The sequence below is a fragment of the Apteryx mantelli genome, chromosome 18 (genome assembly GCF_036417845.1).
Source record: "Apteryx mantelli isolate bAptMan1 chromosome 18, bAptMan1.hap1, whole genome shotgun sequence".
In the NCBI taxonomy this organism is placed as follows: Eukaryota; Metazoa; Chordata; class Aves; order Apterygiformes; family Apterygidae; genus Apteryx; species Apteryx mantelli.
Window position 1 is genome coordinate 10069143 of NC_089995.1, and position 11355 is coordinate 10080497.

Below are 11355 nucleotides of genomic sequence, written 5' to 3' on the forward strand. Positions count from 1 at the left end.
TAACAATTCAGTTAATTGGTAAAAGCAGTTTGTGTCATATAGTAAATAGTAAACCTCCACAAGGTGAAAGATCATCATCTGTGTATGTCAAAAAAATTCATTTTAAATGCATGTAAAATTACAGATTTCTTATTTTGGAGGGTAAGCCACCAAGGAATCAACACAATCACCTTATTAGTATCTTACTCCCAACTATAACTATTGGTATTTAAAAATGGTTGGAGTTTTAGATTAGAATATGAGAGACTGCACTCTTTGACAAATAATATGCAAAGGCACCAAGATTAAGAAGTAAGCAAAGAATGAAAACAGTAATTAAAAGTAGGTGCAGGAGATGTGTTGACTGCCATGATTCCAGGTAGTAAGCTCCATCACTTGAGTTTCCCAGTCAGACAAAACTAATAAACAGAATTCTCTGAACAAGTTATAGGTACCAAGACAACTGATAACACTGTTTTTCCGGCCTAGATGAGATCAAAATGCTTGATCAGAACAAGTAAGTGTGTGGGTTGCAACCCTGGTGCTGCTGAAAGGACCTCCCCTTTCCATGACAACTGTTGTTGTGATTAGCTCTTTCTCAAAAAAAAGAGATTCTTTGAGACAAGCCACTTAAGTATCTTGAACTCATAGGATAGGGTTGCCCAGCGTGCAGCCCCAGGCCATAGTTGGCCTACTCCAGGATCCAATTTCAAAAAGTCCCTCTGGAGCAAGTCCCAGAGAAGATAGTATTAGTTTGGTTGTGCCAGAAACCTGAGCAGGGAAGGGGCCAGAGTTCCTGGAGCAGGCTGCCACATAGAAGCAATTCTTTCAGAATTTAGTTTTTTCCTTATCATGGTATAAAAAGTCCTAAAGAAACAGCCCTTAAGAGGAGGGTGGTAGCAAGAGAGATCCTCAGACCTTGACACTGTAAACAACTACATGGCCCAAACAACCAGAAATATTACTCACCAGAAATATTACACACTGCTGACTTAGAGATTTGTAGGGTTTTCAGAGATCCTCATTTTCCTAGTAAGCAATGTGCACCAACTGTAAGATTTCTGTGGGACTGTAAACTCTCACTGCTATCATCAGTGAAAATGCAAGCATCTTAAAGGATTAGGCACATTTGCTCTCTCTCTAGTTCTCCTACGCTCCATTATTCACTTTTACTCAATGCGCCCTGAAGAGGGGATTGACTTGACGTAGATTGTCACCCACATCTGTCTGTGACCGAGTCATGTTATCTCTGCGTATAGTCTAGCCCTCTTGCCTGCAGCTGCCTGTATGTGCTGTTTGTTTGTATATATGCCCAATTATATAGCATCTTTCCTACCCAGGTTATAAGCCTCCCTGTATTAATAATGTTAAGAAAAAAATGATACAGTGTTTATGCAGAGTTACAGTATTTGTAGTTACAGAACAGCTGGGGAAAAAAAGCGTCTGAGGCAGAATCCTTAGTGTGAAAACATGCAGGTTTCTGTGCTCTTCCCACTTTGAATTCTCTTAATAATTGATCATAAACAACAAGATCCACAAGGTGACTCAGATACCCAATTCCTAAAGTGCGTAACTCATGTATTTTAGTGTAATTTAGGTGCTTAAGCACTTCTGTGGAAGAGAGTTTAGGGATACTCTTTTCTTTCAAATCCTCCCTAAACACAGTTTTATGTGAGGGCTCTCAATGCTAATTCATCAACTACTGAAAGTTTGTTTGGAAAGGACGCTATTTTTAGTTTGTGCTTTCAAATGCATAGGCTGTACTTTTTTTCACATAAACTTCTTGTTAGTGATAGAAGTAGTGTCTGTACCAGTCCAAGATGGTGTTGCTGCTCTGCAAAAATTAGAAATGTTCTAGTTCTTGGCTTCTGACGCTGCTTCCATCCCAGAATGGAAAGCCTCTGTGTTAGTATTGAGATCTGTATTTACATGGCATGTGAGCGGCTGTGTCTGGATTCCATCCTGCATCAAAGAACAGCAGACCTTTGATGTTCCTTCTTTAACGTTTTGTTCTTCTTTTCCATATAAACCATTTCACGGGGCAATTATTTCTATCCCCTGGTACCGATGCCTTCACATAGTTCTGTATGAAAGAAGGCTTAAGCCTCATGCAACATTGTGTGTATGACACATCCATCAGGAGTAATCCATGTGATGCTATTTGTAAGACTCTTGATAGCTACAGTATGACAGAATAAAAAATACACAAGTTGCAGTAAAGCATGCTTTAAGCTGCTCAGCCACTTTTTACCTTTCATTCAGTGTATTTTCACTTCTGCATACCAGCATTTGACTAGTAAGCCTTCATTCTGTAAATAATAAAGAACAGCCATACAGAAACACAGATTTGCAATCTGACTAATGATGAATTCCTCATTACTCCTTGAAAGCAGTTAATGACCAGCTATGAATTATATTTTTGACTTACAGAAGAAATCTTGTTAGTTTGGAGTTTTCTGTCTTATCTCTTTGAAGATGGATGGAAGGAAAGAGCACTATGACTTCTAGCCATTGAGTTTGCAACACATTTGATAAAATTACTTTATACTCACATTAGTATTTCTAAATAACTTAGAATATGTGTAATCCATTTGGGAAATAGTACTGTCATTGTCTCCACCCTGACTGGAATTTATCTCCTAGTTCATTGCTGGTGTTATGATTTCACTGAGACAAAATTCACTGCTGTGCAGTAAGTCTTTGATTTCACTTAAACTGTGTTAACATTGCAAATAGCATTGAAGTGATGTGACGCTTTTGTGCTATCGCAGGTACAGCTAACTCATGATTCCTTAGAAGGAAAGGCAGAATTTCATTTGAATGCAGCTTAGGTGAAAAGCCTTTTTGAACAGCGAGCACAGCACTCTCGATGCATGCGTTCAGTATTTAGATACGCCAAATGACAATTTTTTTGTGTAGGGAGGCTTTTTAATTTTGAAACATACTGGAAACTGTCTTAAACACAAAACCACTTCTGTGTTATTGTGATTTAGGAATAGAAGACTTAATGCTTCATGTTTTGCCTTGTTTTCACTTTTAAGACCCTGTTGACTGAGAGTCTGTAATGGTTAATGGAAACAGTGATGTGTTTTGTGGGTAATGCTTTAAGAATATTATCTCTTTCTCTCCTAGGTATCCTCATGGGAGCTTTTATAAAAATCATAGAGGCTCAAAAGCTGGCCAACTGGAAGGTATAATTGAAGCAATTCATTTTTAGTTGTAGAGCAATCCTTAGTTGTTTAAAATAAGACTGTTCGTAATATTAATTTCTTTTGATGTAATTTCCCAAAACCTATGTACTGTATGCCAAAGTCTGGAGTTTTTTAATAATAATACAACCAAGTATTTGGGGTCCTGATCCTGCTGAATCTTTTCTACATAATATTTTTCCCCAAGAATCCTTTGTATGGTACTGAATCTGTTCCCATTAGATTTATGGTAGAAGAAGCTCCTGGGCATTTTGCATTGTGGGACCAGTTATACTAAAAAATATGGCATTTCAGTTCTTTGTCTTGTGTACTTCCTGACTATATTAATGTATTTTGTCCTGCTCCTCCTTTTGGAGTTAATTCTGTAGGTGTTTTCATAGAAAAGATGTGTTTTGATACAGAGGGTGGTGCCCGAGTTACTGTTAGATGATGTTTTTTCATTCCTGATTTTTGTGAGCTGGATTTGGCTTAAAATTGAAAGTCAGTTAAAAATCCACAAAATCAGCATTTTGAAATAGCTTCTTATTGGTTAAATAAAATAATTTGAAGTGAATCAGGTTTGTAGGAAGAAAAAGTTTATAATATGCTTTGTATTGAGCAGTGGTTCTGTAAACACAGAAAATACTGATGTAGTGAATTGTCTAATTATTTCTGGTCAGCGTTAGTCAAACCTTGAAAGGCACTGGATGCTGCCTGGAGCTGCTCGTATTATCAGCTTAGATATAGGTTCCCAGATAAGACATTCTTATTTGATTACTTAAGTTCCTTTTACTGTATTAAAGCTTAGACTGTTAAAATTTTGGGTGTGAAATGTTCTTATTAACAATGACTATTATGTACTTTTTAAAACGAATTTTAAATCCTTTTATTTTTTTTTCAAATTTGCCAGAAAGTTTGTATTTATCTGATATAGAAAAAAATAGAGTATTTAACTGCAGGCTATATCTATGTGAAAAGCAAATCTTAGATCAGCTCCCTGCCCTAAGAACTTTGTAATGTAATTTTTTGCAGTTGTGCCTTACGAAGTGAGCACTGGACCTTGTACTTGCTGGTGATTCTTGGTGGCTAACACGGCTGATAATTACGGTCTTCATATTTTGCTTTCCCGGTCTTTGCTTCAATGTAGCATAAATTCACTCCTTCCTTTTCATTATTTCTCTTCTGCTTGTCCAAATCCCTGCTTTTTAGGGGCTTTTAAAATAGTGTAATCAATTAGGAATGTGGTTTTTTTAGTCTCATGCAGTTACTGAACTGACAGAAGCTGGGCAGTGCTTAGCCATCCATGCACTGAATTGTGCATGCGGAATAATGCACTAGAGTGTACTGCTGGGGAGGGCATCTCGGTGTAAAGGAGGAGTTTTATTTTCTAAGTCCCCTAAATCCTTTAAGATGATTATCACTGTTGCAGATATGAACGAGACTTAGAGAGATGAGCGTTTCTTTTTTTGAAAGCGATGTTTTAACAGAGCAGTCCATCGGCTGTTTAACCTCAGTTTCAACAAATTAACTGTTGCTTATTAAGGTGACAAGTTCTGCTGTATTCAGCACTGTGTGGCCATGAGGGAGCGTGGCTGGCAAAGGGAGGCACATTGGGCCAGGATGAATTTGTCTTCTGTGCTTAGTCTGCCAGCAGAAAAAAAAAGGGTGCTGGTTTGGTGGTATGACTTTATAAAGCAGTGTTAGCCAAGTAAGGAGATAAGCAATGGAGAGTAAGATTACTACAAAAAAAAAAAGTAAAATCTTATTTTGCATTAGGCTTCATTTATGTCTCTCTGATGGTAAAAAGGAACCATCAGAAGAATCACATTAAATTACAGGCATAAATTACATTTGCCAAGAAGAATCAAGCCTCTGAGTCTTACAGTATTATATATCTTGAGCCTGTTCACTTGCAAGTGTACTAAGATGGTGATCTGATTTCTTGTGGTCTATTGATTAGCTTTTTAGTGAAACTGTACTTGATCACGGTTAACCTAGATTATATTCAGATCAGTGGCCAGGAGGTCACTGTTCCTTGACCATCCTTATAGGTTTTGAGAGCGTGCAATAAAATGGGAATACTTTTTATAAGGAAACAGGAACACTTTTCCTTTGCCAGAAAAAATCTGTTTTCTGTGCAGCTTATTTGGGAACAGTAATTTAAAATAAGTAACACTTGGTTTTCTATCACTGAATAAAAAAGGAATTGAAAAAATAGCCGCAAAGTGGTTTACTATTCTGCAATCTTTTATTTTGTGGTAAAAAGTGAGAAATATTGATGTAATTTTCATTTTACAACGTATTTTGTTTTTTAAAAAATAATTTTTCCTTGGGAAGATTTGATATTATTTCAGTTTTCATGATATCCTTGAAATTATACTTTGTTTTTGTTTTGCAGGAAGAAGAAATGTTTCGTCCAAATATGTTTTTTCTGCTTTTGCTTCCACCTATTATATTTGAATCTGGATATTCGTTGCACAAGGTTAGCCCTTGCAATACACTCATTTTACGTGTTGAGGTTTTGTTTGAAACAGATTCTGCTTTCAGTTATTCTAATGAAATTTAGAATAATTGCACTAAATTCATAGTCTTGGAATTGAAAATGAAATTTAGCCTCTTTAATCCAGAATGCAAATAATGTAGCTTGTTACTGTTAACTAAGGGCTGGCAAGGTTGTAAGTACTGCAGCAGAGGTTATTTTCCTTGGTCTGAGAGGTTTGTCACCTCAGCAGAGCTGCACAAGGGGTGATGTGAAGGAGGCAAAATGGGAAGGAGCAGGCGCGCACGTGGGAAAGGTGGGGTCTCTCTGTGTCTAAAGAAGGGGCAAGGTGATAATGTTTCCAAGGAATTTCACCTTTTGCCTGGGAGGTTGTGGTTCCATGGACATTTCTTGCAGTGGTAGTCCTGGCTGAAGCAGTTTTGGTCCTCTCTGTATGAGGCCTTTTCATTTGAGCTGTGCTGCAGGAGAGGGAATGAGCAATGGGAGGGAATCGTACTGTAAATTGGTGTTGTCACTGACGACTTTTTCTTGTGAAATCACAACCTAAGAAATGGGTTAGCAACCGGGATGCTTACAAGCCTTTTTGACATACTCTGTATGCAATAAATGGACTAATTTGCAGTTCTCTCAGGTGGGAAGTATGTCTGAGTGCTTGTGAATATCCACCCGGTTTGTCCGAGGATTGGTTTGTTGTTAGGGTACCAAACTGACATCCTGTCCTGGGTGCCAGAGGGCTTTGCTGCCACTTTTTGCATGATGCTCACAATACCAGAAAGAGCGGCCTGAGGTAAAAACTAAAATATTTTTTATTTTTCCTTATAAGCTGCTGCAGTGGCCATACTTCCATTTCATACTTTTACTTTACACTTAGCTTAGCTAAGGAAAATCAGTCACATTTTACGGGCATACACTCTTTAGAGGAAAGAGTGTATCTCAGTACAGTCTTCATATAAGAAAATAAACATTGCATTCAAACACACATTTTTGGAATGAAAACAGAGCTGGATTTTCTGATTGCAACACATAGGAGAGTACTTTCAGGTTCTCAGGCTTAGAATAGTACCTGAAATCTGAGTGAACTTTTGATTCCAAGATTATTATCAGCCAGGGCTAGTACTATCAGTGTGTAGAAAATCTTATTAATCCTACTAGGCTAAATGAGAATTAGATACTACCTAAGCAGGTCAGGAAAGGGATTAGTTTAATCTGTTTTTAATTACTAGTAGAAAAATAAGCTATTTGTAATGAAGTAAAATCACGGATAGAAATTCTTGTAAAGTGCCGACTTAAAAGTGTGTTAGTTTAGAACGTATTGCACATAAAGGATTCCTAGATTTTTAACCTTAAGAGGACAGAACAAAATAGCAAAAGGATGAAGATTTTGAGCTAAAGCTTGTTTTTAGAGGATCAAACTGGTAAGAAGAACAAGCTAGGCCTGCCAGCTTTGCTTTTATTCATGTACATGCACACTGTTGTCCTCAAAGGAGCAATCTCTTTAGGCAGATGGTATGGATATACATTCTGGGATACCTGGAACCAAACTAAGGTTTAATTATCTCTGAAGCCCAGTTGTGGATCAGAATCTAATTTAGATAGAACTGTACAGATGCAGAACTGACACATGACTCCTCCCCCGGTTTGTTTTGACTAATTTATTTTATTATTGTATTCCAGGGTAATTTTTTTCAGAACATAGGTTCCATCACTCTATTTTCTGTATTTGGCACAGCAATATCGGCTTTCATTGTAGGTGGAGGAATTTATTTTCTGGGCCAGGTAAGAAAAACTGCTTTGAAGCACATATGTGTATCCAGCTTGTCCTTTGAAGTCCACTGTCCTTTGAAAGTCCAAGCAGACAAACATAGTGAAAGTGAGTTCCTGGGTCACCAAGTCCAGTTCTCTGTTATCATAGCGGCAATGTTATATAACTCCTCCATGGATGCATCACTTTCCATGTTAAAAGCAGTTAAGGCTTGAATTGAATTTTTCATTTTTAATTCCCTGATCTTTCAATCAGAAGGCTGTTCCAGAAGTTCACTTCTTTAAGGGTTAAAAGCCATATTCAAATTCCCACTATTAAACTTACTTGTTCTTATGCCAACAGTTTTCTGTAGCATAGAGGTCTCTTCTTTGGCGTTTCCCCTTTGATTAGTTATAGGCACAGATAATCATATCTTCTCGTAGACATCGCTTTGTTAGGCCAAACAATCCCTGCTTTCCTATTTGCCCCTTCCAGATTTCCATTCCTTTGAATGCCTTAGTTACTCTGCTCATCTGCATCTGTTCCACCTGGTCTTTCCTGAATCTGGTGACCAGAATTGTAACAGATCATTGTTAGAGGGCAATGTATACTAAAGCTGTTGTTATGATTTTTTTATCACAATGGACTTAGATTTGGTGTAAATTTTTAAAAAATGGAGGAAACACATAGCTGCTTGTAATTTATGTTTTGCCTATTCTTTCAGGCTGATGTAATTTATAAACTCAACATGACAGACAGGTAAGTTCTTGGTGAAATGGTGCGGTGTATATCACATGAAGCACTCATCAAGATAACACTGTAGATGGGATATGCACTGTAGTTGGCCAGCTGTTCTGGTTATTGTTTGAATTGCTTAGATTCAACATGGTATATGAAACTATTAAATGGATCTGACACTTCTGAGCCCTATTATGACAGCCTTACTACCAAATAGTATTCTGTGCTAAGTGGTTTTTCCAGAATGTAAATGTACTTGTTTTTTTAACTAGCCTTAAAGTTAAAATGTTAGCTTTAATTAATTGGAATTACTGAAATATATCATAAAGGGATGACTTGTGTATCCAGACCTTCTCTTAAAAGACAGAAATAATTTTTCAGTATCAATAATGTAAATTTTTCAAGAACTTTGCTAAGTATCTAATCAGTATTCTAGAAGTACACCAGTCTACAGTGAAATACACATTTGTTCCTGATAACAATAAAAATTTATTTGGGGTTTTTGTTTGTTTACTGTATAGCCAAGTACAGTGTTTTTCTGTTAAAATTCATAAATAATTTGGGTGACAAGCAAGAAACGTAATAAGTAAAACATGCATGAACAGCAAAAATCTTCATTGCTTGGTTCCAGCATTTGACTTTATGCAGCAAAGAAGTCCCATTGCTTCTGTATTGTCTATCTTTGGATTCCAGAGTAATGAAATTTTAACAGTTTCATTTAGATGATACACTTTAGTACTCCTGAACAGGTGACACTATGCATGTATGATACATGGTTTAGACTGTGTCTGTAAAGTTGTTTGTTTTTCTTATTTAGTTGTAGCAAGACATTAGTACTACTGTTGAGAGTTGGGAGATAAATATTTCTCAAACTACTTTCACACCTGGGCAACAACTTTTCTCTTTGATATATCAGTAAATTAAAAAAAAAATCCCATTTGTCACCTGAAGTTCTTATGAGTAGGAAGAGAACAGAACTTTCCACTAATATGTATGAACTCTATAACATATAACCTCTGTGTTACTAGTTGTTAATGTGTTAATGTATATTTGTAAATTTATTAGGTGCATATTTTTCTGTCCTCTAGTTTTCTGTTTTGTTTTGTGTTCTCCTAGTTTTGCATTCGGCTCTTTAATATCTGCAGTTGACCCGGTGGCTACTATTGCCATTTTCAATGCCCTCAATGTGGATCCAGTACTCAACATGTTGGTTTTTGGAGAAAGCATTCTCAATGATGCAGTTTCTATCGTCTTGACTAAGTAAGTGCATTTGAACTACACATGTTTATGAAACACTGCAACAACAATCTTTTCTGTTAATTACAGTTATTCAAATATACAATATTTCTTCCATCTCCAGTTGCAACAAATCATGTGCTTCTGGCTTAAAGCTGAGTTTTGGTACTGATCCTTCTTTGTTAGAAGCAGTCCACTCTTTTCTAACATAAACTGCATAGGCGGGAGACGGTAAATAACTGTCTTTTTGCAACTTCCTCAGTGCCTCATCTTACTGACGCGAGGCTGGAATTGGTTGCTTTGTAAGTCCATGAGTTTATCAGCTCTCTTTCCATCTGAGTGTCCTGACAACTGAAAACCAAGATGGTCCTTTCAAGCTCGCACAAAAATATTTTCCTAGCCAAATAAGCAGGTGTTGTTCCTGCATCGTTGGCTTATATCTAGAATCACACTTCAGTTTTGGGGGATACATTGACATCTATGCAGTAGGAACTTAGTTAAATATTTATGTTGAGGCTACTACAAGGAAGAAAGCAGCCAGTATCCTTATCCTTTACCCATGATAATTCTTTGGGGCTGAAAGAGTGGAAAAAATGCAGCCATATCTTCATGTTCTTACTGAAGTCAACAGATGTCACTATGAATATTTACAAGGAGCAGAGCTAGTGAGTAAGAAGGTAGTGGAGTTACAGAGTCATTTTTCAAGGAACTGTTTGTTTAAGTAATATAGGTCCTTTTATGGAAGACCACGAACAATTTCCCCTTTCCTCTTCAGATCATCTTTGGTTTTCTCCAGTGACCTTCCTCTTTCTTATCCACACCTAAATATTTGGAGAAAGGTCTTCCTGTTTGTTTGTTCTGTAAGGATCACATGACCTCTCTCTTTACTTTTTCTTGGGCTGACTTTTCCCCACTGCAGAATGTGCTTTCTTTTCCTTTTTGAAAGTTTGAAAATTGTTTTGTAATACTGGGCATTATCATAGCCTATTTTCACCATTGTGAGGTTTCTTCAGAAGAGCAATGCTGGGTTTCCAGATTTTGAACAGAATTAGGTTTCCCTTTGAGGATTACACAAGATTTGATTAATATCATCTGACATTCCCCTTGTTATATATTTCAGTAAAAGCCTTTTAAGAGTGGCAGCAACAAAGAAATGGAAGTCCTTCCTTTTCTCTCTCAAAAGGTATTTGGCTTGTATCCAGGCTTAGAATTTATAACCGTTTCTTTTTATTTATTTTTTAATCATTTCCAGCACAGCAGAAGGTTTGACAAGAGAAAATATGTCAGATGTAAGTGGATGGCAAACCTTTCTGCAGGCACTGGGATACTTTCTTAAGATGTTCTTTGGCTCTGCAGCACTTGGCACACTTACTGGCCTTATTTCTGCATTAATATCCTTTTTTAATTTTGGTAATGTGGTACACATATAAATTGGTGAATTCTAATGTTCTAATAGTTTTTTTTGTTCCCACATTCTCCAGTGTTTCATAGGGGTTATTTCTTATTAGAGATCATTGTGTTGGCTGAGCATTTTCTCATGCTCATTTTGTTTTTATGTTAGTGCACATAGATGTATGAACATAATTAGTCTGAAATGCTGTGCAGTAGCTCATATTCCATGTTACAAATAGGGCAATTGTTTTCTAAATTCACAATATGTTAATTTCATGTCAATACTGATCCATTAGTACCAAGTGTATGGCTCTTCTTTCACATATATAAAACACTCAAAAAAAAAAAATCAGCTGTTTTTCCCATGGGCTTTTGAGTAAAGCCCACTCATTTGTCCCTGTGTATCATATTCGGCCAGCTGAATACAGATACCGCTGATTTGGATTTACGTTGAGTTATATCTTTTTGCCTTTCCGCTTGCATGAATTGGTTGCTAAACAACCCAAAAGCTTCTCTACTGAGATAAGGAAGGATGTTTGTTTAAGTCAGATACCTTTGTTACTTTTGAAAGCTTGCTTTAA

At 36.8% G+C, this 11355-nt stretch overlaps 1 protein-coding gene across 3 annotated transcripts in view; it reads left to right on the forward strand.

The window, feature by feature from the left end:
* Positions 1 to 11355, forward strand: part of SLC9A8 (solute carrier family 9 member A8) — a 35355-nt gene that overhangs the window by 9698 nt on the left and 14302 nt on the right. For all 3 annotated transcript variants that reach the window (XR_010885967.1, XR_010885968.1, XM_067307437.1), the window contains exons 4-9: positions 3112 to 3170; positions 5566 to 5649; positions 7342 to 7443; positions 8133 to 8167; positions 9263 to 9406; positions 10635 to 10773. Coding sequence is in view for 1 of the 3 variants with exons in the window: in XM_067307437.1 (XP_067163538.1) it covers positions 3112 to 3170; positions 5566 to 5649; positions 7342 to 7443; positions 8133 to 8167; positions 9263 to 9406; positions 10635 to 10773 (563 nt within the window). In the remaining 2 variants the exon portion in view is untranslated. The remainder of the gene's footprint in view (positions 1 to 3111; positions 3171 to 5565; positions 5650 to 7341; positions 7444 to 8132; positions 8168 to 9262; positions 9407 to 10634; positions 10774 to 11355) is intronic.